Source organism: Podarcis filfolensis (genome assembly GCF_964270895.1).
Source record: "Podarcis filfolensis genome assembly, chromosome: 7".
Taxonomy (NCBI): Eukaryota; Metazoa; Chordata; class Lepidosauria; order Squamata; family Lacertidae; genus Podarcis; species Podarcis filfolensis.
The window spans coordinates 90,905,028-90,930,418 of NC_139603.1; the positions used below are offsets into that span (position 1 = coordinate 90,905,028).

Here is a 25,391-nt window from a genome sequence, read left to right on the forward strand (position 1 = left end):
TTGAAGCTTGAATCTGTTTTATTCTGGATTGTTTTATGTGATTTTTAATGTGTTGTAAACTGCTTTGAGATTTGTTATTGAAAATATAAAGTGGTATATAAATTAGGGACGCGGGTGGCGCTGTGGTCTAAACCACTGAGCCTCTTGGGCTTGCTGATCAGGTCGGCGGTTTGAATCCCCACTAGGGGTTGAGCTCCCGTTGCTCTGTCCCAGCTCCTGCATACCACCGGTGGGGGGCAGTGCCTGGGTATTTCATTGTGGCAACCATAACCTAGGTTTAAGGTGCCATTTGGGCAATTCGATTATATATCTGAGTTTCTAACACCGGTTAGCTCTGATAATGCAGGCATGCTTTTCCTCTGAGAGTGCAACTTAATTTCTATGCACGTGTACAGCTAAGATGAAGGAATGGCTCCATCTAAGCTGTGCAAAGTTACAGGCCTTTGGACTCCGCTTCTGTGGCCCCCCAGCGGCCAGAGTTGTTCTGGCCAAGTCAAGCGTCACAACAGTGTGTTTACCGAAGACACGCACACAGAACCCCAGGTCAGGAGGGGGCGAGGCTCACCCGTTCTTAAATCTCAACCAGTCCTGAGCTGAGGCCAGAGAGGGAAGCCACGTGACGTGTGCCCAAGTGATCCACGCTCTGTACATTCTTTGGAAGAATATTTAATTCTCTGGCATGTAAAAAAGAAGCAACCCTGTACAAAAAGGCTTAGTGCAAAGCACCGCAGGAAGTGCAACACACGCCTGCATCTAGCTGCGCATTCCTCTCCCACAGAGAGCGGCTCAGTTCAGGGAGGAAGGGGGCGCCACCTGAGCTGGCGCCACCTGAGCAAACGGCAGAGGAGGAGGAGTCGTCTTCCGCCGCTCTGCGCCCCCATAGTGCAGCCAGGAGGGGGCTCACTTGCCCAGCAGAGCGGTGACCTCGCGCAGATGCTCCCGCACCACCTGGTCCAGCACGGCGTAGACGTCCTTGCAGGCCTTGCTAGCGGCTTCCATGATGCGCTCCAGGTGGTCCTCGTGCAGCCGGGCGTTCATCTCCAGCAGCGCAATCTGCTCCGACTTGGGCAGCAGCGCCAGGGCCATCTGGGGGCCGCCAGCCGCCTCCTCCACGTAGTTCAGGTCGGCCAGGGGCGTGTCCTCCAGGAAGCCGGCCGAGATGGCGCAGACGTAGTCCCGCATGGGGATGCCGGCGTCAATGACCGCCAGAGTGGCCGCGTTCACCGAGGCACAGTAGTTGCCGCCGTCCGCCTGCAGGATCTGGAAGGCACAGGAAAGGCTTCCTCAGGACCCGGCGGAAGGAGCCCCTCCCCACCCATGGCCCCTGGCCAGAGCTGGACCCTCAAGCACCCAGCACACCGGGCAAGGGCACCCACTGCCCACAGCTCTGTCTTGCAGGGGGAGCGAGGAAAGAGGCAAGGAGGAGTCAAGGGCTATTGGACTTTGCAAAGCTGGGATCACTGGATCAAGCTCGCCCCTCTTGTTGAATTAATTAAACTGAGTAATTTTCACTGCATTTTGAATCAAAGTACAGTTAATTATTACTGTTTTGAATTTTATGATGTTATTTTCCTTAGTGGGTTGTGCAAACTGCTATTCTGAACTATGCTTTTTATAGAGTGATGGTGATGATAATAATTTATTTACAGGGAGGTAGCGATGTTGGTCTGCCGTAGTCAAAACGAAATTAAAAAAATCCTTCCAGTAGCACCTTGGAGACCAAGAAGTGTGCATGCACACGAAAGCTCATACCAGTAGCAAACTTAGTTGGTCTCTAAGGTGCTACTGGAAGGAATTTTAATAATTTATTTATTATATGCCACTCATCCGACAGGGTTGATATTATATTATTAGATTGTTATTATTATTCTATTACTTATATGCCACTCATCTGACTGGGTTGCCCCAGCCACTCTGGGCGGCTTCCAAATGGGAACGATGAGTCTTAATTAATTAGGGTGGGGGGGCACTGGGATGGATTTGTGGGACCAAAGCACCCCCCAGGTTTGCTGCTCTCTCAGAGGATAATGGGGTGGGGGGCTGCACCATCCCCCCCAGTCTCCCCGGGGGAGCCTTCCAGCCCCTCCCCCCCGCTCCCACCTGCACGTAGATGTCGATCTGCGACCGCGGGTAGAGCTGCGTGAGGATGGCGGCGTCGAAGGTCTGCTTGAGCTGCAGGCTCATCTCGCCCGCCTGCCGGTCGCCGTGGGGCCGCCGCTTGCGCTCGCCGGTGCTGAAGGTGGCCAGGCTGAACTGGCAGTTGAGCAGCGCCTGGTCGGGCAGCGCTTTGCCGCGGGAGCCGCGCATCTGCGGGAGAGAGGAGCGGAGAGGAGGGCAGCGCGGGCCGGAGAGCCCTGCGCCCGGGGTCCCGCCATCCCTCCCGCCATCCCTCCGCCCGCCCGCCCGGCCGGCCTACCTCGTGGGGCCCGTAGACCACGGCCAGCGCCTTGGTGTTGCCCTGCTCCAGGTAGGCGGAGCCGTCGGCCTGCGCGAAGACGCCCAGCCGGGCGCGGATCTGGCGCAGCTCCCCGGCGCGCCGCCCGTCCACGCGGTAGCCCTGCTCCGAGAGCAGCTCCAGCCCCGCCATGAGGAGGCAGGCAGCCCGAGCAGGAGGAGGAAGCCGGGCCCGCTCCGCCCCTCGCCGCCGGCCTCGCCCCCTTCGCCGCCGCCGCCGCCGCCGCCACGCGGGGCGCTCTGACCGGCGCAAGCGGCTCCGAGGGTTGCGCGCCCCCCCAGCCAAGCCGGGAAGCGGGATCGAGGAAAGGGGGGGGGCCGCCGGCGCCTGAAGTTTCTGCCGGGCGCCCCCCGTCGGGGCGGGGCACGAACCGCCTTTCAGGGCATCCCCTCTCTCGGCCCGTCGGGGGGGAGTCTTGAGGGGGCGCCTGGAGCCTCCTGGTCCTGCTCGGTTTCGCGGGAGGGAGCGGGCTTGGGGGTCTCCCGGGAGAGGAGGGGGCCGCGTCCCGGGACGGCACTTGCACGCCTGTTCGACGGGGGGTGAGGCGCCCCCCTCGCCTCGCCTCGCCGGCGCCCCCTGCCCTGCCCTGCCCTGCGCCAACCCGTCCAGCAAGTCAGGCGGGGCGCCTCGCCGGCCCCTCCCGCGGCAGGAGGAGCTTCCCGAGCGGAGGTCTCGGCCAGGGCGCGCCGTCGAGCCAGTCTCCTCCGCCGGGGACCCCGTGAGGCGCTGAAGCCGGGCTGCGGGGACCCCGGGGTTTCTGCACGCCTCCCTCGGCCGTCCCTTCGATCCCCGCCGCCCCTCCGGCGGGCGCTCCGTCGGGCCATGGCTGCGCCCGGCAAGTTCCAGTTCGCCATCGACCGCGGCGGCACCTTCACGGACGTCTTCGCCCGCTGCCCCGGAGGGAAGGCGCGCCTGCTGAAGCTGCTCTCCGAGGACCCGGCCAACTACCGCGACGCGCCCACCGAGGGCATCCGCCGCGTCCTGGAGGAGGTGAGGCGGCCGCGAAGGGCCGGGAAAGCCCTCGGGGCGCGGGGCAGAGAGTCCCCCGGGCGCCTGGCAAGGACGCGCCTTCGGGTTGCCTCTGCCAAGAAAGCGGCAGCAGGAGGAAAGGATTGTGGCCCGGAGGAAGCAGGAGCTCCTACAAGCCCTTCTGCAAGGAGAGGCCAACCTGGAGAGCCCCCCAGCCCTAGTGTGAGGCTAGTTGAAGCCCCCCAGCCCCAGGTAAAGGGGAGGGTTTCGCAGAGGGCGACCAGGACGCCCAGCAGCTCTTCCAGCAGTTGGGGTGCCATCCCAGAAAAGGCCCTGCTCCCTGCCCACCTGAGGGCACCTGGAGGAAGCCCCTGAAGACCATCTCAGCAGCTGGACGGGGGTCTTAAAGAGGGGCTTTAAAGGCAGCCCTTGGATGGAGCTGGAAAATAGGGGGCCACGTGCATGCCCCCTGGTGGGGCTGGGAGGGTCCCTTGCCAGGCACCCTGGAGAGCCACCTGCTGCCAGTCAGTGTCAGGCATTGGTGCCCAAGCTGTGTGTTCCCTGTGTGGGGAGTCGGAGCCATGGGTCTGGACAGCAGCACCCTGGTGGGCAGGTGGGTGTCCTCCCCTGGCTGCTGTGGTCCTCCTGGGGGGCTGGAGGGGGCTGGTTCTTTGCTTCGCAGAGCAGGAGTGTCCCTTAGGAGCTTAGTCCAGAAGACGACAGGAGCACCTTCCAAGCCATTATGCGCAAGGGCTGTGCAGGAGCTTTTCCTGTCCTCTTGTCCTGTGTGTGTGTTCAGCCTGACAGGCCATGACGGACGCTTTGCTCCCCCCCCCAGGAATGTGGCGTCCCCTTCCCCAAAGACCAGCCCCTGGACACCTCGCGCATCGAGTGGATCCGCATGGGCACCACGGTGGCCACCAACGCCCTTCTGGAGCGCAAGGGGGAGCGCCTGGCACTGCTCATCACCAAAGGCTTCAGGGACCTGCTACACATTGGCAACCAGGCGCGGCCGCACATCTTTGACCTGGTCAGTGCCGGGACTCTCCCCCCCCGCCCCCCTCCTTCCTCTGTGTCCAACAGGAGAGGGGGCTCAGACGTCCCCTTCTGCCCTCAAGAGGCAGCGGTCTGGACTCCAGCCTGTGCCAGCCGGTGCCACCTTCCTGGGCAGCCTGGAGGGGTGGGTGGGTGCTGTGCCACTCTCGGGATTGGCTGGCAGCGCTGGAACGTTCCTGCTGGCTGGGCATGGAGGGGGCATGTGGGAACAGCGTAGAGGTCCCTCGGCAGAGACGACTGGGCAGCCAGCCAGCTGGGAAGGGGGGGGGCTTTGCTCCTGCTTTCCATGGAGGCTGGAGAAGGTGCTTTCCTGGCAGGCTGGGGGGGGGGGGAGCAGCGACGGCTGCCATGTGCTGGTGCCCCCACCCCTGGGTGCCTTGAGCATCTCCCTCCCTTCCTGCCACCCCAATCACTGCTGCTCACTCTGGTCTGGGCCCTCCCTCCCCTGCCGGCAAGTTCTGCGAAGAATCTCTGTGGAGCAGCACATTTTTCATGGCTGGGCTTGCCCTCAAATGCCCTAAATTCTTCTTGTGCCATGCGGGGGGGGGGGGGGAGGAAACAGGATAGAATCATAGAATTGCAGAGTTGGAAGGGATCCTCAGGGGTCATTACCCAATCGCCTGCGATGCAGGAAGAATCTCTGACGGACGGCCATAGCCATAGGAGAAGAGCCATAGCTCAGTCGCGGAGCATCTGTGCTGCATGCAGAAGGTTTGATCCCAGGCGTCTCCAGGTGGGGCTGGGAGAGGCCTCTGGAGAGGGGCTGCCGGCCAGAGTAGGCAAGACTGAACTAGATGGACCAACAGCCTGGCACAGTTTCCTATGCTCTTAGCTTGGTTGCTGACAACGATGCCAGCGCATGAAAGCTCTGCTCAGAGATCTGCTCTGGCTGCTGATTTGCTCCTGAGCCAAGTTTAAGGTTTTGCTTTTAATACCCGAGGCCATTCTGCACTTTAGGGGCTGCCTTGCCCCCCTGGCAGCTTTCCCTGGGGAGCCAGGCCTCCTGCAAGCACCACCCAATGTGGCTCCACAGAGGAGGCTGACCTGCGCTTGGCATTCTGGTTACACGCACAGGAACATGTTGCAGGGAGCGGCGGCAGCCGTTTGTGGCACCAAACCCAACACGTTTATGACGGCAGAGTCCCCCCCCCACAGCAGATGGAGGAGGAGCCAGTGGTTGTGATCCCAGGGTTGTGGGGGTTGGACTAGATGACCCAGGGAGCCCCTTCCGAATCTGCATTTCTGTGGTTCTGTGAAAGGGGTGCAGATCCCTCTCCCGGCCTGCGAGTGAGGATGTCCATCCCCTGATGATGAGGAGGATAATAATAATAATAATAATAATAATAATAATAATAATGATATTTATACCCCACCCATCTGGATAGGTTTTCCCAGCCACTCTGGGCGGCTTCCAACAGAATATTAAAATACAGTAGTCTATTAAACATTAAAAGCTTCCCTAAACAGGGCTGACTTCAGATGTCTTCTAAAAGTCTGGTAGTTGTTTATCTCCTTGACATCTGATGTTGGGCACCACTACTGAGAAGGCCCTCTGCCTGGTTCCCTGTAACCTCACTTCTCGCAGGGAGGGAACCACCAGAAGGCCCTCGGTGCTGGACCTCAGCGTCTGGGCAGAATGATGGGGGTGGAGATGTTCCTTCAGGTATACTGGCCTTTGAGGCCATTTAGGGCTTTCAAGGTCAGCACCAACACTTTGAATTGTGCTCGGAAACGTACAGTGATCTGCCTGTGACCCCCCCCCGCCACCCCCTCCTTCTCCCCAGGCAGTCTCCATGCCAGACCTGCTGTACGAAGCTGTGCTGGAGGTGGACGAGCGCCTGGTCCTCCATCGCGAGGGATGCCAGCTCTACGGCTCTGCCCCCAAAGTCACAGGTGGGAGCTCCTTCCTAGGCAAGGGCACTGTTGCCTCCATCTGCCCTAGAGGGCTGGCGCTGGCTCCGTGGGGCTGTGTGAGGATGATGCAGGGAGGGTCTCCCAGACGGAGGTTCACCTGGCAGTTCTCTTCCTCTTCACCCCCCCCCCCCAGGTTTGACAGGGGAGTCCCTCGTGGTACACCGGCCGTTGGACCTGGATGCCCTGCGAGGGCAGCTGGAGGGGTTGCTGGCCCAGGGCATCCGCAGCCTGGCAGTGGTTCTTCTGCATTCCTACATGTGAGTTCTGCTCCCGAGGTGGGAGGGAGTCTTGCGCTGTGGGTTGAGGGTGTGGGGCTGCCTTTAATAATATGATCATAATTTATTATTTATACCCCACCCATCTGGCTGGGCTTCCCCAGCCACTCTGGGCAGCCCCCAACAGATTAAAAACAGAATAAAACATCAGACGTTAAAAACTTCCCTAAACAGGGCTGCCTTCAGATGTCTTCTAAGCGTCAGATAGTTGTCTATTTCCTTGACATCTGGTGGGAGGGTGCTCCATAGGGTGGGCGCCACCACCGAGAAGGCCCTCTGTCTGCTTCCCTGTAACCTCACTTATCACAGGGAGGGAACCGCCAGAAGGCCCTCGGCGCTGGACCTCAGTGTCCAGGCAGAACGATGGGGGTGGAGACGCTCCTTCAGGTATACTGGGCCTTCAAGGCCGTTTAGGGCTTTAAAGGTCAAACACCAACACTTTGAATTGTGCTCGGAAACGTACTGGGAGCCAATGTAGGTCTTTCAAGACCGGTGTTATGTGGTCTCCACTCCCAGTCCCCTGTCTAGCTGCCGCATTCTGGATTAGTTGTAGTTTCCGGGTCACCTTCAAAGGTAGCCCCACACAGAGCGCATTGCAGTAGTCCAAGAGGGAGATAACCAGAGCATGCACCACTCTGGTGAGATAGTACGCAGGCAGGTAGGGTCTCATCCTGCATACCAGATGGAGCTGGCAGACAGCTGCCCTGGACACAGCCTAGTTCCTCTCCAGCCCCAGAGCCTTTATTCGCAACCCACATCCAGCCCTTTGCCAGCAGAACCCGGCAGCTAAGCCAGCTAGGCAGCCTCAGCGGAAAAGGAAGTGCAATCGTGGAACTGCAGAGCTGGAAGGGATCCCAAGGATCACCAGATCCCCTGCAAGGCAGGAATCTTTTACGTGGGGCTCGGACCATAGCCCTGAGATTAGGAGTCTTGTGCTGAGCTGTGTTTACATTGGCAAACAGTGGAAAAGCTGAATGTTGGAAGATTCAGGGCAGAGGAAGAAAGCCCATCTTCACGCAGCGCAGAGTCCGACTCTGGAACTTGGTCCTGCAGGAGGGATGAGAGGAGGATGGGCCCGATTCATGGAGGAGAAGGAGAAGGAGGCCTTGCAGAGCGCCCAGCCGGGATGGTTATCCTCTGCCCCCTGGCTGGAGGCTGGCGTGCTTCTGAATCCCAGTTGCTGGAAACCAAGGAGCTGAGAGCTGGTCTTGGGCTCAAATTCTGCTGGTTTCCCTGTGGGACATCTGGTCGGCCACTGGGAGAGGAGGAGGCTGGGCTGGATGGGCCCCCTTTGGCCTGATCCAGAACAGAGCCCCCGAGGAAGCAACGGCCAAGACAGTGAGGCAGCTTCAGAAGAAAAGCAGGGGCTGCTCTGTAACAAATAATAATAATAATAATAATAATAATAATAATAATAATAATAATCGTTTTTATTTATACCCCGCCCTCCCCGGCCAAAGTTGGGCTCAGGGCAGCTAACACCAGTAAAATTACAGTAAAAACATAATAGGGGAAAAAAACAATTTAAAATACAGGTTAAAATGCAATTTTAAATGCAGCCTCATTTTAAAAGTAGCCAATAGATCAAGACCATAAGGGGAGGGAAACATAAGGGTCAGACTGAGTCCAGACCAAAGGCCAGGCGGAACAGCTCTGTCTTGCAGGCCCTGCGGAAAGATGTCAAGTCCTGCGTTGGCGCCCAGGGCAGGGGGTGATCAGCGCTGAGCATCTCCTCCCCCCGCAGGTGGCCGGAGCACGAGCGTCAGGTGGGGCGCCTGGCGAAGGAGCTGGGCTTCCAGCAGGTCTCCCTCTCCTCCCAGGTGATGCCCATGGTGCGGGCAGTGCCCCGGGGCTACACGGCCTGCGCAGACGCCTACCTCACGCCCTGCATCCACCGCTACCTGAGCAGCTTCCGGGACGGCTTCGCTCAGCAGCTCCAGGTGGGAAACGGGGGAGGACTTGTCCGGGGAGACCTGGGTTCGAGTCCCGCCTCTGGCAGTCTCCCTCCCTCCCTCTCTCTCTCTAGAAAACGGAGAGGGGTGGTCTGCTTTGCACCCAGTCTCCTTGGGGGCATCGCAGCAGAGTGGGGCACCCTGCAAGGGCACCGCTAGATGGACATCCTCTCCCCAGCCTGGCCTACCCTGCCCCCTGGCCTCTCTCCGCAGGGCGTGCCGGTCATGTTCATGCGCTCTGACGGGGGCCTGACCCCCATGGAGGCCTTCAGCGGCTCCCGTGCCATCCTCTCTGGCCCAGCAGGGGGCGTCGTGGGCTATGCCGTCACCACCTACCGCCGGGAAGATGGACAGCCCGTCATTGGCTTTGACATGGGAGGTAAGAGGGACCACGGGGCGTGGAGAGGACATCCGACACCCTTTTGAAACGTGGCTCTCTTTGAGGGGGAGCGTTATTGGGTTATTGTTTTCATTTTGACTTTATGTACAGTCATACCTCGGGTTACAGCCACTTCAGGTTGTGTTTTTTCGGGCTGCAGACTGCCGAAACCCAGAAGTACCGGAAGGGGTTACTTCTGGGTTTCGGCAGTTGCGCATGCGCAGAAGCACTAAATTACACTTGGCGCATGCGCAGAAGCACCAAATCGCAACCCGCGCGTGCAAAGACTTGCCGCTGCAGGTTGCGGACACTGTGGGTTGTGAACGTGCTTCCCTCACGGATCACGTTCACAACCTGAATGTCCACTGTATTGCGGTCTTTTCTGGGAGACCTGAGAGCTCCCGGTATAGGGTGGTATATAAATTAAGTAAATAAATAAAATTAAAAAACAGTGTGGGTCTGTTTGGGCGGGTCCCTCACCCGGGGTCTCTCGCCCAGGCACCTCCACTGACGTGAGCCGCTACGCTGGGGAGTACGAGCACGTCTTTGAGGCCACGACGGCCGGGGTCAGCATCCAGGCCCCACAGCTGGACATTAACACCGTGGCGGCCGGAGGGGGCTCACGGCTCTTCTTCAGGTCAGGTTCACAGCCCCCAGGATCTGTGGGGTGCTGCTGCTCCCTCTTCTGGCTGCTGGGCCCCTGCCTATCCAGTTCCCTCCGTCCCGTCTTCCTTCGATGGGGTGGGCGTCCTTGTGACCCCACGGCCCCCGGCTCCTTTGAGGGCCACTTCCTTGGGGCCCACGCCCTGCCTCACTTGCTGCTGGGCTTTCTCTCCCACTCTCCCTGCCTTGAGTTCAACTATGGAACTCCCTGCCACAGGAGGGCCACGAACCGGGATGAAAGAGAATTGGATAATTTCATGGAAGAGGAGGGGGCCACAGATAGCTCCTAGGCAGGACAGCTCTGCGCGATCTCCGCAGGAGAAGAGGGGTGCTCTTGGCTCCAATCCTGCTTGCAGGTTTCCCCTTGGGCTGCTGGACTGGATGGACCCCTTTGGCCTGATCCAGCGGGCTCTCCTCCTCCTCTGGCCTGGCAGCTCCTTGCACCCCCCACCCCCTATTTGCCACAGGGTCAATTAATTTCCTCCTCTCTCTTTTTCCTCCCCTCCAGGTCCGGGCTCTTTGTCGTTGGCCCCGAGTCTGCTGGGGCGCATCCTGGCCCTGCTTGCTACCGGAAGGGTGAGGCTGCCGTGTGGGGCACGGGGTGGTGGTGTGTGGGGGGGAACAGGGTGCTGGCGGCGGGTGCCTGACTGCGCCTCTCCCTCTGTGCCCCCAGGAGGTCCCCTGACAGTGACGGACGCCAACCTGTGCCTGGGCCGCCTCCTGCCCAGCTACTTCCCCCACATCTTTGGACCCACGGAGAACCTCCCCCTCTCGCCGGAGGCCACCCTGCAGGCCTTTGAGGAGCTGGCCGCCAGGGTCAACGCCTTCCGTGGGGCCAGCCCCCCACTCAGCGTCGAGGAGGTGGCCATGGGCTTCATCCGCGTGGCCAACGAGGCCATGTGCAGACCCATCCGTGCCCTGACGCAGGTAGTGGCTGCGCCAAGGCTCCCGGGGCAGAGACCCCCTCCTCTGCACCAGGGGAAAGAGGGGCTTTCTCCTGGCTTGCTCTGGGAGCCCCTGAAGGGGGAGCAGAGAGAGCAGAGTGGCTCCAGAGGCTGGGGGGCAGCTGCCAGGTGGGAAGGCGGGAGAGCAGGCCCCTTGCGGATCGGGGCAGCAGCCTCGGTCTGCTTCTAGGGATCACAAAGATAGATAAACCTTATTCACGTTAGCCGATGGCCATAGCAACATAAAACAAGCAATATATACAAATAAAATATATACAAATAAAAAAGACAGCAATCAAATGGTCAAGATTATCGTTCAGATAGTGGCCTCATTGCACCTTTGATAAACCTAGCAACCTTTGCTGCTGTCTGATCCTTTTGATCTGATAACAGAAAGAACAGTGTGGCCTCAGATGGGCGGCCTGGGACGGTAAGCAGGAGTGGCATGATGATCTCATTCCTCAGATCTTTATAAAGGGGACAGGACAGGAGAACATGAGCCACTGTTTCCAGATTACCATCTCCACAGGGGCAGAGTCGTTTCTCAGTTGGAATCTTTTGGGATCTGCCCTCAAGTACGGCAGAGGGCATCACATCCAGTCTGGCCAGTGTGAAGGCACGTCTGTATTTTGGGATAGTTAATTTATACAAATATGGTGCCAGGGAATCAAACTGAGAAGGGGAAAAGAAGGCATACCAAGGACAGCGTTTCTTTATAATGGCCAGATTGTTCTGTTGCTCTAAGTCTTTCAGACGCTGTTCAATTAGCCTTTTTGCTTTAATAAAGCCCGTCATGAGAAGCTGATGTGGGTGGAGTCCACAGGAGAGGAATTTTTGGTGCACAATTTTGGACCACACACTTTTATGGGGGTCCTAGAATCATAGAATCATAGAGTTGGAAGAGACCACAAGGGCCATCGAGTCCAACCCCCTGCCAAGCAGGAAACACCATCAGAGCACTCTTGTGTCACTAAGGGCAGTAGACCGGGAGGATTTAGATTTAGACGGAGCCAATAATTAAGAGTTCTTTCCCAGGACCAAGCTTCTGCAGAGGGAAGACTTGCCTCCAGTCGTAATGATGCATTCGGGACACAGGGTGGTACAGAAAAAATCTGCCTTAAAAATTTGGATTGGACAGTTTCAAGAATGCTACAATGATTACCCGTCCAAATTTGGGCTGCTTCTAGGGAAGGAAGGTTCAGTGGTTTCAGACGCAGCTCCTTAAGGGTGGTTGAAATCTCCTAGTAAGAAGGGGGGGTGGGGGAGACCCCCCCCAAGGGTGGGAGGCAGTCTGATTTTTAATATTCGGTTGGAAGCTGCCCAGAGTGGCTGGGGAAACCCAGCCAGATGGGCAGGGTATAAATATTATTATTATTATTATTATTATTATTATTATTATTATTATTATATCAAGAGCCCAGTCCATAGAGCAGGGCTGTGGGTTTGAGCCCCATGTTGGGCACTGCATTGCAGGGGGTTGGACTAGATGACTCTTGGTGTCCCAGCCGACTCTCCAGCTCTCGGGTTCAACAGCCGCTTGGGGGGTTGGCTGGGGAGGTGCCTCTGAGCCGCTGCTCTCTGGGGCTGCAACTTCTGGGCTGTTTTAAGGAGCTCCAAAGGATTCCCCCCAGCCTGGGAACGGGAGGGCAGGGACTGCCATGGGGGGCTCTGAGGGAGGAGGGGGTGAGCTGTGGGGCCAGGCTGTTGGAGGGGGAGCAGTCCTACACACAAACAGCAGCAGCTTCATAGAATCACAGAACTGTAGAGTTGGAAGGGACACCCAGGGCTCATCTAGTCTGGCAATGCAGGAATTGACGTCCTGAGCCTTTGATGAGGCTCCAGGCACATTCCCATTCAGCAGAGAATCAAAGCAGCACGCGAAAGTGATGAGATTTATGGCTGCATCACTATGCTTTATTTTCTAGCTACGCAGACAGAAAAGAAATCACCCTCTCTCTGTGAGAGCAGAGAGCAACTGGAAAACAAAGGAACAGGAAACCAGTAATGTCACATCCGTCTTCTGTGAGACTTCCAACAGCCTGGAATGTCTCTGGAATGTAAACAGAGTCTTGTGACTCTAAGCAGCTGCACAGGGGCAAACAGAAACTAACAGCACCTTCCATGGGACGGCCCTTGAGATATTTGAAGAAGGGGGTCAGAGCTTCCCTTTCCCGAATCCTGTTGCCCCCCTGTGGGAGGTGGGGTGGGGTGAGAGTGCCTGCTCTTTCTCTCTCTCTCTGGGCTCCAACGGCCGCTCTGTCCTTCCAGGCTCGGGGCCACGACACGTCCCGCCACATCCTGGCCTGCTTTGGGGGAGCTGGCGGGCAGCACGCCTGTGCCATCGCCCGGGCCTTGGGCATGAGCAAGGTCTTCATCCACAAGTAGGTGCCCAGGGCAGGGAAGGGAGGGGGGTCTCCGGCCCCAGGACCCCTCGCTTGACCTGGCAGAGGAAGACCCCCCCCCCCACTCACTCGCTCCCTTCCTCCTCCTGGCAGGTACAGCGGGATCCTGTCCGCCTTTGGCCTGGCTCTGGCAGACGTGGTTCACGAGACGCAGCAGCCCTGCTCCCTGGCCTACGGCCCCGAGGCTTACGCCCAGCTGGACGAGACAGTCGCTGCCCTGGAGGCCAAGTGTGTGCAGGCTCTGGAGGCCCAGGGCTTCGCCAGGTGAGCGCCACCCCTGCAGGGCAGGGCAGGGGCCTGGGGGGAGAAGGCCCTGCAAGCCGCTGTGGGCAACCCGGCCTGCTGTCCAGGGAAGGCAGAGTCCTGGGGGCTGCATGTGAGAAAGGGGGGCTGGCGTTACATTTGCGGGGAGCTGGGCAAAACAGCCTCCACCCAGCCGCTTGCTGACTGCTCTCCCCTTGGCCTTCCCCAGATCCCAGATCAGCACGGAGCCCTTCCTGCACCTTCGCTACGAGCGCACGGACTGCGCCCTCATGTGCTCCGCCAAGGGCTACCCGGCCACTGCCCAGTCCTGCCGCAGCGGGGACTTTGGCGCTGCCTTTGCCACCAGGTCAGTGGGCTCCCCTCGCGCCTGGCGCCACGGCTCGGAAGTGCCCGGCTGCCCCTTTTCTGCAGCAGGGGCCAGGAGATGGTTTGCAGTCGCCCCCCTGAGCCTGCGCTTGGCCCCCCAGGTACCAGCAGGAGTTTGGCTTCACCATCCCCGGCCGAGCCGTCCTGGTGGACGACGTGCGCGTGAGGGGCACAGCCAGCTCCGGACTGGGCCAGGAAGAGCCGGTGCCGGCCAGTGAGCAGCACCCCCGCCGGGAAAGGGTGAGGACCCCCCTGCCCCTCTTCCCCAGCCCCCTCCTGGCTGGTTGCCCTTGCGAGCCCCCTCCTCCATGCATTTGGGCAATCCTCTTTGAAAGCCGTCCCTGTGGGAGGGAGTTCCGCAGTTTAACTCTGCGCTCTGGCTCCTCCCCTCCCGGCAGTCCCAGCTGGCCCAGGGGCTGATGGGAGCTGAAGTCCAGAGCATCCGGGGGGCACTGAGTTGGGGGGAAGCTGGACTCCCCCGACTGCTGGGTGCTCAGGTGCTTTTGGAACCTGCAGTCTGAGAAGAGCCCCCTCCCAATTTCAAATGCTCTCTTTCGTCGGAAGGGGACACTTTTATTTTCAAGGTCACACATTTCCTGATACAATATATATCCCAGCGGACCATCGCAGAGCTGTGGGGCAGGAAGGTGGGGAGCGCAAGGCGCCATTTCTCTGGCAGGATTAGGTCCTGGAGTCACGGGTGACCTTTTTGCAATACGTACATACCTCAGAAGTTGAACGGAATCTGTTCCGGAATTCTGTTCGACTTCTGAAAAGTTAGAAAACCAAGGGGCGGCTTCCGACTGGTTCCTGATTGCGCAGGCGTGCCGGAAACAAGAGCGGTGTCTGCAGTGGATGTTCGGCTTCCCAAAAAACATTCAAAAACTGGAACAATCACTTCTAGTTTCCGATCGTTTGGGAGCCGGAACAGTCGACTCCCAAGGTGTTCAGGAGCCCAGGTACGGCTGGATCCAATTGTTTGCAAATACAAAAGGCCAGCCTGGGAGAGGGGCCTGGTCCCCCCAGACCCCGCTGCCAACAGCTTGGGGCTCCTGCGTTGGACTCTGCTGGTTCTGTCCTTCTTCCTCTCTGGGTGGGTCAGAAATAGAAAAGGAATGTTTTCTGCCGCACCTCTCTTTGCTTCGGGAAAGCAGCTTAAATTCCTAGGCTCCCTTACTCCTCATGTCCAAGGCTGAAAGTTGCTTTTGGCGGTGTAGCTCCCCCTGGGACTCCGGGTGGAGGGGGGGCAATAAATTAGAATAATAGAATTGCAGAGTTGGGGCGGACCCCCTGCAATGCAGGAAGCTCAACTACAACAGTTAAACCAGCAGTCCTTCGTATTAACCATCCAGCCCCACTGTCTGCCCCCCAGGTGTCCCGCTGCTATTTTGAGGGCGGCTACCTGGACACCAGCGTCTACCTGCTGGAGGAGCTCACCTGGGGCCACTCCATCCCTGGTCCCAGCATCATCATTGACAAGAACAGGTGAGGGGGGGGCTTTATCCCTGCCCTGCGATGAGTCCATGAGCCTTTGACGCTGGCTGGCTGTGGGGCACCCAGGGTGGGGGCTGCTTCCAGGAAGGGCAAAGAGGCGGGAGGGGAGGGGGGTTGGGGAAGAAGGAGCTGAGCTGCAACCTCTGTGCCCCCCGCCCAGCACCATCCTCGTGGAGCCCTCCTGCACGGCCTCCGTGACCCGACTCGGAGACATCTGCATCACTGTGGGGTCCGGGACGGAGCGCCCTGTTGGCCCCCAAATCGACCCCATCCAGCTCTCCATCTTCTCCCATCGCTTCATGAGCATTGCAGGTGAGTGAGGGGTGTGCTCTGCCCAGGGGGGACGAGGGGGGGCTTGGAGAGTGTGTCCTTGGAGGAGATTCCTGGCGGGATGGGGAAATCATAATAATACTGTAATAATAATCAATAATAATAATAATAATAATTGGTGGTTCCCTCATTGCAAGAAGGGAGGTTACGTGGAACCAGGCAGAGGGCCTTCTCGGTGGTGGTGCCTGCCCTGTGGAACGCCCTCCCATCAGATGTCAAGGAAATAAAGAACTATCTGACTTGTAGAAGACGTCTGAAGGCAGCCCTGTTTAGGGAAGTTTTTAATGTCTGATGTTTTATCATGTTTTTAATATTCTGTTGGGAGCCACCCAGAGTGGCTGGGGAAACTCAGCCAGATGGGTGGGGTATAAATAAATTATTATTATTATTATTATTATTATTATTATTATTATTATTATTATTATTCCCCGCCCACCTGGCTGGGTTTCCCCAGCCGCTCTTTGTGGCTCCCGACAGAATATTAAAAACCCTGACCCTCTTCCCCCGCCAAACAGAGCAGATGGGACGCATCCTGCAGCGCACGGCCATCTCCACCAACATCAAGGAGAGGCTGGATTTCTCCTGCGCCCTCTTTGGCCCTGATGGGGGGCTGGTCTCCAACGCGCCCCACATCCCGGTCCACCTGGGCGCCATGCAGGAGACGGTGCAGTTTCAGGTAGGCCTCCCCCCCACCGCCCCCCCAGACTTCCACAAGGGGACTCTGCGAAGCTGCACTCAAGCCAGGGAGGGGGCCAAGGCGCCCGGCTCCCCCCTTTCCATCCAGAACCCTATATGTATTTTCATATATGGTCTTGAGTTGCCATGGGCCTTGGGCCGCATGTATAAAATAATTATACTTTTCAGATATCTACATTTCACTTATTTTACATTCATTTTGACATTTTAAAACTTGACTTCCTTCCCCCTCTTTCTGCGGTTCCTTAGATTTATTTTTAACATCTTCTGCATATCCAAATTAACTTAACTTGATCATTTATTAATTTTCTTTATATATATACTCTTATATAGATGCAGGTTTTTACAATAATCCTGCCATTGTTTTTATCTGTTCATAATTTATCTGTAAATATTCAATAAACCATTTCCATTCTTTTATAAAATGTTTGTTATCTTGATTTCTTATTCTTCCGGTGAGTTTAGCCGTTTCTGCATATTCCATTCTTCCTTTGCTGGGACTCCCAAAAATGGAAAAATGGAAAGTGGCCTTCTCTCTCTTATTCTTTTTTTTTTTTAAATAATTTTTTATTAACAGGCCAATCACATCACATTATTCAGATCACATTAGTTCCGAATTATACAGCCAAATTTTAAATTTTTTTTGAGGGTACCCATATATCAAGCTCCGCACGAGTCCAAAATTCCGGATAACTCCAGACATCACTCATTTTACTGCATTAATTAATCAGTTCTATCCAGTTCAATCCGGATAGTCCTTTATTACTTTCTTTCTCATCTTGTTGTAGTCATATATTCCTTTCTTTGCGATCTCTGATGATTCTCACAAGCAGAATGAAAGCTGGCGTCTCTGTGTGGGTTTTGTACTCTTCAAAAGCTATATCACTCCGGGACAGCCTCTGTTTAACGCTTCCATAAACAAAGTTAATCTTCGGTCTGTCCTTTATTTTTTCCAGGCTAGCCAAATAAATCAAATAGATCAGGGGGCTCTGTCAGGTCAAACTTGCAATTCCGACACTCCTTCTCTTTCAAACAATCCTGATTCTCCTCTCCCCTGTCCTTCTTTCTCCGGCAAGCCTGTCTTGGCGAGACGCCATTTTTTAACTGCGCCATAAAATTTTTCCACTTTCTCACCGTTCACCAATCTTCCCTCCTGTTGTAATCCATCCCCACACAGTTCTTAAAATCCTGCTTATGATTATTAAAAACGCGACGATCTTGTTTCTTTCTGGGGTGGAGGGTTATTATTATCACATCGTGCAAAGAGGAAAAAGGGTTTTTCCTCCACCCCCCCTTCGTTCCAAACATACAGTCTCCTGGTTCTCTCTCTTATTCTTTATCCCCTTTGAATCCCGCCTTTCCTCCAAGGAGCTCAATGTAGAGCTGCTGGTTCCCCACGGCCATGACGGTCGGGTGGGGATTTGAACCCAGTCCCTAGCCCAGCACCCTGACCACTAGGCCACACTGCCTGGATGGAGCAGCTGGACTCTGCTGGCAGCCAGAGCTCCCTCCTCCAGCTCAGCCGTCTTGGGACCTCAGGACTCAGGGGCCGGAGGAACTGTCCCTTTTGGCCCTGGGGAGCCCCTGGGACCCCTCCTCACTCGAGGGGCTTCGCTCCCCCTTTCTCTTTCCTGCCACCCTTCCAGATCCGGAACCTGGGCTCCGACCTCCACGAGGGGGACGTTCTCCTCAGCAACCACCCGTGTGCGGGGGGCAGCCACCTGCCGGACCTGACCGTCATCACCCCTGTGAGTTGGGGTCTCCTGGTGGGCAGGGGTCCCAGGGGCGCAGCCTGGCCTGGCATCCCTGTCCTGGCAGACCGACAGCCGTGCCCGGGTGTGTGGCTTGGGCCCCTTCAGGACTGGGGAGGGTTGGGGTGCCCAGTGCCCTTGGAGCTGGGGGGGGTGGCAGTCCCAGGAGCTCCCCCCGTTGCCCTGTGGCTCCCTCCATCCCTGCCCCACAGCCCTGCGCCATGCCCGCTCTCCGTGGACTAAGCCTGCTCCGTTCTTCTGCCCCCTCGCAGGTCTTCTGGCCAGGAGAGGCCAGGCCGGTCTTCTTTGTGGCCAGCCGGGGGCACCATGCGGACATTGGGGGGATCACGCCGGGCTCCATGCCCCCCCACTCCCGCTCCCTCCAGGAGGAGGGGGCCGTCTTCATTTCCTTCAAGCTGGTCAAGGGTGGCGTCTTCCAGGAGGAGGGTATGTGGGGGCTGAGCCAAGGAGGGGGAGAATCAAGGGGTCTCTCTGCCCACCGGTGGCCTTTGACCTTCCCTGCCCCACCAGCCGTGCTGGGGGGCTCACCTGCCTCCACCCGCTCCCCCCACAGCCGTCACGGAGGCCCTGATGGCTCCCGCCCGCTTCCCTGGCAGCAGTGGCACGCGCAACCTGCAGGACAACCTCTCCGACCTTCGCGCTCAGGTGGCAGCCAATCAGAAGGGGATCCAGCTGGTGAACGAGCTGATTGGCCAGTACGGCTTAGAAGTGGTGCAGGCCTACATGGCTCACATCCAGGTGAGCAGGAAGACCGCAAGGGGGGCCGGGGGGGGGGCTTAAATCAGCCCTTGAAAATGAGAAAGGCTTGTAGGAGTGGACAGCCTCTGATCGTTGCTGCGAGGGACCCTGAGGGTCATCCAGCCCAACCCTCTGCAAGGCAGCAATTGCGACTGAAGAATCCCTGAGGGATGGCTGAACAACCTCGGATGTGGATATTATTGTAAACTGGAGGGACGGAGCCATCCATTTCCTTTGCAGTTCCAGGGCTGGAAGCAGCAGCTGTTGCCGCCCTGGGCCAGCCAGGGTCTGTCTCTCCCCCCCCCCCAAAAAAAAAAACACATGGTCCTCTGTCGCCAATTCTCCGCGGCGCTTTAGCTCAGTTCCAGGTTCTTCAGTGCAGTGCAGTGTATTTATTGTGATATACACACACACACACAAATATATACAATAATCTATGGGCCATAATACATGAGCAGTTCATACAGTCAAACAGAGTACCTGGCTGCACCATACTAATAATAATAATAATAATTTTTTTTAAAAAAATTATATCCCGCCCTCCCCAGCCGAAGCTGGGCTCAGAGCAGCTAACAACAATAAAAGTAACACAGCATTCTAAAATCAATTCATTTTAAAACCAATTCAAAATCAGATTCATGGCAACCATTGGGCTACAGCTCTATGAGGATTACAGAAGGAGGGGGTCAGGCTGTGCCTTGGCCAAAGGCCTGGTGGAACAGCTCCATCTTGCAGGCCCTGCAGAAAGATGTCAAGTCCCGCAGGACCCTAGTCTTAAGGCAAATAGGCAAATAGGAAGACCTTTCTATCTCTCTCTCTCTCTCTCTGACCACACTCTTCTATACCACCACTTACTGCTGGACAGGTTTCCCTTTTAAACCGATGACAGCCAATCAACTGACAGCACATTACTGCAAATCTTTCTGACCCAGCGCTTCCATAGAAAGTATTGCAGGCTGGTTGCATCAGCCAGTTGCATCAGCCAGCAACCTCAAGCCTGCAGACTTACTATCTCACACAGCATTCTGTGAATCCCGACATCCTTGCATGTTGGTCTGCATCCCAAACTCCCACCTTGGAATCCTATTAGAAGTGTGCAGTAACACCCTCAAGGCCTTCCTTAATCCATGGGGTTATATGTGCGTATAATTTCACGTATTTCAACCCAAACCTTTCCAGAGCAGCCCTCAGTATAAAACGGGAAGCCAGAGCAATGTTACAGATGCCACTGGACGGTTGTCACAAAACACCCAAACGCCTCCCCAGCTCCGACGTGGGCGCAGGTTGGAGAGTGAGGTGGGCGGAGGAGTCTGCTGGACTCGGGTGGGCAAGTGGGCAGGGGGAGAGAGACCTGCAGGGCCAACCCCCAAGTCTCTGCTGTCCTTTGTGCCCCCCCGCAATGCCCCTGCCCCCCCTCCAGGCCAACGCAGAAGTGGCCGTGCAAGACATGCTGAAGGACTTTGCCGCCCGCCAGGGGGAACCGGGACGCCCCCTGCAGGTGGAGGCGGAGGACTTCCTGGACGATGGCTCCCCCATTCGCCTGAAGGTGACGGTGGATCCCCAGCAGGTGAGCGCAGGTGGCTCAGGGGGGATGCTGTGTCTCCTCACCTCCAGAAGGAGCTGGGGGAGCTGGAAAAGGTTCAGGAAAGGGCAGCCAGGAGGATCGAGCAGGGGATGGATGGAAGAAAGGCGGCAGCTTTTGGGACCTTGTAGGGGACGCGGGTGGCGCTGTGGGTTAAACCACAGAGCCTGGGGCTTGCCGATCAGAAGGTCGGTGGTTTGAATCCCCACGACGGGGTGAGCTCCCGTTGCTCGATCCCTGCTCCTGCCAACCTAGCAGTTTGAAAGCATGTCAAAGTGCAAGTAGAAAAATAGGTACCGCTCCGGCGGGAAGGTCAACGGCGTTTCCGTGCGCTGCTCTGGTTCGCCAGAAGCGGCTTAGTCACGCTGGCCACATGACCCGGAAGCTGTACGCCGGCTCCCTCGGCCAGTAAAGCGAGATGAGCGCCGCAACCCCAGAGTCGGCCACGACTGGACCTAGTGGTCAGGGCTCCCTTTACCTTTACCTTTTAGTTTATAGAGAAGGGGAGCAATAAGAGGCAGGAAAAAAGTTTGTCAAATGATGGAGAGAGGAAAGCTTTTCTCGCTTTTTCGTAATGCTCAGCCTTGTGGACATCCAGAGGATATAACTGTTGGGAAATTCAGGACAGAGAAGAGAAAGTCCTTTGTGTAGCACAGAGTTCATCTGTGGAACTCCCTCCCACAAGAGGCAGTGGGCCGGGGGGCCGGGACCCCTGCCTCTCCCCCTTTCCTCCTCCAGCCTCCTCTCTTCTCCCCCCGCAGGGCACGGCTGTCTTTGACTTCCGGGGCTCCGGCCACGAGGTCTACGGCAACTGCAACGCCCCTCGAGCCATCACCCTCTCGGCCCTCATCTACTGCCTGCGCTGCATGGTGGGCCAGGAGATCCCCCTCAACCAGGTAGGGCGGGGGGAGGAGAGCGGCCCCTGGGGGGGTACTGCCTCCCCCCAGCGGAAAGGAGTGGGGAGGACCCCTGCCCTCAGAGGAGCCTTCCAGCCCCAGGAGAGGGATGGCCCCACTCAAAACTCCCCTTTGGGGGAGGCAGTGTGGCGCAGTGGTCAGAGTGCTGGACTAGGGCCGAAGGGCAGGTGGTGAGGAGCTTCCCCTCCCTCCCACTGGCCCTGCTGGCTGCTGGGAGTTGGAGTCCATCCCTGCCTGGGGCCCCCATAGTGTGCCCCCCGTCTGCTTGGGTTTGGCCCTCTTGGTCAGGCTGGTCCTTGGCATCCCTCCCTCCCCGCAGGGTTGCCTGGCGCCCGTGCAGATCCTCATCCCCAAAGGCTCCCTGCTGGACCCCTCCCCAGACGCAGCCGTGGTCGGGGGCAACGTCCTGACCTCCCAGAGGGTGGTCGACGTCATCTTCCGGGCCTTTGAGGCCTGCGCAGCTTCTCAGGTGAGAGGAGGGACAGGTGAGGGTGGGCCGAGCCGGGGGGGTCCTGAGAGGGCAAGTTGGGGGCTCTCCAGCTGAGGGGGAAAGGGGACCCCCATGGACTGGCCCAGCCCTCAGCTGGCGGCAGGGAACCTGTGGTCTCTGGCTCCCGGCAGCTCCTGCAGCCAGCCTGGCAAATGGTCAGGGAGGTAGGGGTGGGTGGGACTTGTGGAGCTGGGATCCCAGGGGTCATCCAGTCCAGCCCCTGTAATGCAGGAGTCGCAGCTCAAGCATCCCTGATCCACCTTTGTGTGGGGGGGCTCTTCAGATGCAGCAACGATCAGCTTCTCTCCTTCTCTCCTCTGGGCTGGGGGCCTTGAGGCTTCTGGGGCCCTTCGCTCTGCAGGGCCCCTCCTGTTGTGGCAGGGGGAGGTTGGGGGGGGGTCGTTTCCTCACCCCAACCTGGCTCTGGGTGCAGCAATGGGTTGAGGCCGCCCACGGCAGCGTCACAAGCTGCTCTCTTGGATTTTGTTAGCTTGATGGATTATAGTTCCAGGCCGCTTCTCATTGAAATGAAGGCCACGGCAGCTTGCAAATAATAAATAAAATTATAGAACGTAGTAGAACATCACAAATACAACAGAAATCATATAGAATCATTAAGAAGTCACCAGCAAAACAATTGGTAAGAAAGGAATAACTGAAAAAATAAGCTAAACACCACAGTTAAAGGAAAAGCCCCACAACCTTCCCTGCCCCTCATAAAGGGGGGGGGTCCTTGCCCTGCCTGCTCCCCAGAGCCTCCCCCTGGCTGATGTGGGTGGGGAGGGGGAGGCCAAGCGTGGCTCCCGTTTCCCATCATCCCCTGGGAAGAGTCTAGATGGGGAGGGAGGCGGTTGGGGGCTGGCGGGGGCCTTGGCCCCTGGGAGTCTGGGGGGCGTCTTCCTCACCGCCCCTCCCTCTCCCCAGGGCTGCATGAACAACGTCACCTTTGGCAATGAGCGCATCGGCTACTACGAGACGGTGGCTGGCGGGTGTGGGGCAGGGCCCCACTGGCACGGCCGCAGTGGGGTGCACAGCCACATGACCAACACCCGCATTACGGACCCTGAGATCTTGGAGAAGCGGTGGGTGCTTTCTGGGAGGGTGGGGGGCCTCCAGGGGCTCTGGGGGGAGGTGGAGAAGGGGGGACCGGGGGGCTCTGTCCCAGACATCTAGCTGAGCCCCCTGGGAGGCTCACTCTGGGATGACCTGCAATGTGGATCACAGAACTGCAGAGTTGGAAGGGACCCCCAAGGGTTCTCTAGTCTGACCCCTGCAAGGCAAGAGCCACAGCAAAGACCTGGGCTGTTGCTGTGCCCCCAGCCCCACAGGACCCTCCATAAGTTTGGGGCTTCAATTCCTGTGAGCTGTGGGAGTTCTAGTTCTAAACCTTTGTAGGGTCCGCTGTGTGTCCCTCTCAGCCCCCATCTCTGCAGCCCCTCACCCTTTTTTTTAGGGGGGAAATTTTGTGGCATGTCCTGAATGACCCCCACCACTTTCCCTCCCCCCCGCAAGGTATCCAGTGGTCCTGAGGTGCTTTGAGCTGGCCCCGGGCACCGGGGGTGCCGGTCGCTTCCGAGGTGGGGACGGGGTGCGTCGGGAACTGCAGTTCCGGGAGGAGATGGTGCTGTCGGTGCTGAGCGAGAGGCGGGCCTTCCGCCCCTACGGCCTGCAAGGTAAGGGGGCTCCCGGCTCCCATCGCTCGCCCCCCACCTTCTGCCCAGGTTGCTTTGTGGGTGGGGGGCAGAGAGGGGTACTTTGTGGGGACGGGGAGGCTTGGAGGTTGGCTGAATCTGGGGGGAGGGTTGTGTCATGGTCAGAGAACAGAGGCACCATTCCCCCCCAACTCTCCTTGCCCTCTCAGTTTGGCTCTTGGGGACTCCCTCCCCGCTGTAATGACTTTATCCCCCCACCCCACTGATTCCAGGGGGTGAGTCTGGCTCCCCAGGCCTCAACCTGCTGATTCGACACGATGGCCACACCATCAACCTGGGCGGCAAGACGACTGTGAAAGTGATGCCTGGGGTAAGGATCCGGTCTGCGCATGCGCACCCCCTCCCCCTGCTCCTGGCTCTGGACCCCCAGACCCATCTCGGTTTCCTCGCCTGCCTGCCCCCCAAGGGGACCTTCCCCCCAGCACGGAGTTCCTCCTCTGCCCTACCCCAAACATCTCCCTTCTCCTTCCCTTCAGGACGTCTTCTGCCTGCAGACCCCGGGAGGAGGGGGCTTCGGACCACCTGCCGCGCCCCCAGGACCCCCCAAAGGGCAGGCAGCCCCTCCCAGAGGCTGGCCCTTCCTGGAGCGAGGGAGCCTCTATGACTACCGCCTGGCCCAGGAGAGAGCGTGATGGGGCCCCCTCCTCACCAGGGGGTCTGCAGGGGGGCAGTCTCTGTCAGCCGTGGGGCAAGAGTGGGAGTTGAAAGGCTCCCTCCGAGGGGAGCAGATGTTGCATGCAAGCAGTATTCAGCGCTCGTCCTGCTCAGGGTAGACCCACTGAACTGAATGAGCCTAGGTCAGCCATGCCATGCGCTCCAGGGGGCCCCCCACTCCCCATGTGGGGGGAGAAGACCTGCACCTGCCACTCCCCTTCTTCCCACCAGGGGGCAGCGAGGCCTGAGGTTTGCTCCTGGGCAATGTGGGCTGGGATGAAGGGGGAAGAACCCTGCAGTTGCCCCACAAATTCCTCTCTTCCGGCTTTGGAAAGAGGGGGTCTAGGGGTTTTCTGGCCTGGCTGGGCTTGCTCACTGCTTGGCCTTTCCTCCTCCAGCCCCCCCCCAAGCACCAGGAGGGCCAGCCCCACTTTGTCTGGGGGTCCCAGCAGTACCTCCCTGGCCAAGGCCTTTATATGCCCTCCCCTCTAGGCTTCTGGGAGACCCTCCACTCTCTGCCGGCTCCCAAGCCGGGCTCCTCTCTCAACCCCACCACCACCACCGAAACCACTCCAGTGGCCAGCTGTGGGGCTTTGTGGCCCCCCAAGGCCTCGGGCAGAGTGGGTCCTGCAGTTGGAGCCCCTCGGATCTCCCCTGGGAAGGAGGGTTTTTCGGCTGGGATGATTCCGAGCTTCACGTCCAAGTCTGTGGGCTGAATAAAGCTGCAACCAGCAAGTTCCCCCGCTGTTTGTGTCGTTTTTGCAGCTGGGGCAGACCAGGTGTTGGGTTGAGGGGGTGCTGCAGAAGGATCCTTGTCCCCCTCCCACATGTTGTGCTGGGAGGGTCTTTCGTTCCTGTTCTTGACCCCCCCCCCCAGACGGGGGCCAGGCTCTCCTGGGGGTTTCACTCTTGGAAGGAAGGGAGAAGGTCAGGGCTAGCATTGCTCTTCCCGAAAAAGGAGCCCCAACGCACCCGAATGTCCTGGAGCTGGCCTGCCTTCCGGCCTCAGGCCCAGCATGGAAGCAGCGCCCGAGGAGGGTCTTGGCTCCTTCTGCCCCAAACAGCTCTCTCTGCGAAGCCCACAAGATCCTGGTGGCCAGACTCCTGCAGGAAGAAGCTGGTGGTGTCCGATAATCATAATAATAATACAATACAGCACTACCAAATCCCTGATCAATTAAGAACCGCTAATTTTCTTTATAATGACCCAGTCTTTCTACATGGACAGCACTCAAAAATTCAGCCACTGTTAAAGTAATTTGATCATTCCTGTCCGAAAGCAGGAACCGTTGGTAGCATAGAAATCAGCCTATTGAGTTGCAAGGCTTCTAATAATTGTCTTCTGGCATAAATGCCAAAATCACAAG

At 57.9% G+C, this 25,391-nt stretch overlaps 2 protein-coding genes and 1 long non-coding RNA gene across 3 annotated transcripts; 1 reads left to right on the forward strand and 2 right to left on the reverse strand.

The window, feature by feature from the left end:
* Nucleotides 1-650: 650 nt before the first annotated feature.
* On the reverse strand, nucleotides 651-2,587 carry EXOSC4 (exosome component 4; the record flags this gene model as incomplete). The annotated part of the gene is made up of 3 exons (XM_083622325.1): nucleotides 651-1,260; nucleotides 2,101-2,307; nucleotides 2,417-2,587. The coding sequence occupies 3 exons, from the start codon at nucleotides 2,585-2,587 to the stop codon at nucleotides 901-903; spliced, it is 738 nt and encodes a 245-aa protein (XP_083478451.1). The 3' UTR covers nucleotides 651-900.
* A 3-nt stretch (nucleotides 2,588-2,590) lies between these two features.
* On the forward strand, nucleotides 2,591-24,763 carry OPLAH (5-oxoprolinase, ATP-hydrolysing). Its single transcript, XM_083621860.1, has 26 exons — nucleotides 2,591-3,445; nucleotides 4,263-4,454; nucleotides 6,265-6,373; nucleotides 6,528-6,651; nucleotides 8,414-8,609; nucleotides 8,835-9,000; nucleotides 9,499-9,637; nucleotides 10,172-10,239; nucleotides 10,337-10,590; nucleotides 12,876-12,988; nucleotides 13,103-13,273; nucleotides 13,482-13,619; nucleotides 13,741-13,879; nucleotides 15,012-15,124; nucleotides 15,294-15,445; nucleotides 15,979-16,139; nucleotides 17,806-17,907; nucleotides 18,183-18,357; nucleotides 18,485-18,669; nucleotides 20,090-20,236; nucleotides 21,013-21,147; nucleotides 21,488-21,637; nucleotides 22,583-22,740; nucleotides 23,171-23,331; nucleotides 23,583-23,680; nucleotides 23,847-24,763. Exons 1-26 carry the CDS (start codon nucleotides 3,278-3,280, stop codon nucleotides 24,000-24,002), a joined length of 3,870 nt encoding a protein of 1,289 aa, XP_083477986.1. The 5' UTR covers nucleotides 2,591-3,277; the 3' UTR covers nucleotides 24,003-24,763.
* Nucleotides 20,296-21,006, reverse strand: LOC310766297. The gene is made up of 2 exons (XR_014550032.1): nucleotides 20,736-21,006; nucleotides 20,296-20,375 (listed from the first exon to the last, which is right to left on the reverse strand). It is a non-coding gene; the product is annotated as an uncharacterized lncRNA (long non-coding RNA).
* Nucleotides 24,764-25,391: the final 628 nt, after the last annotated feature.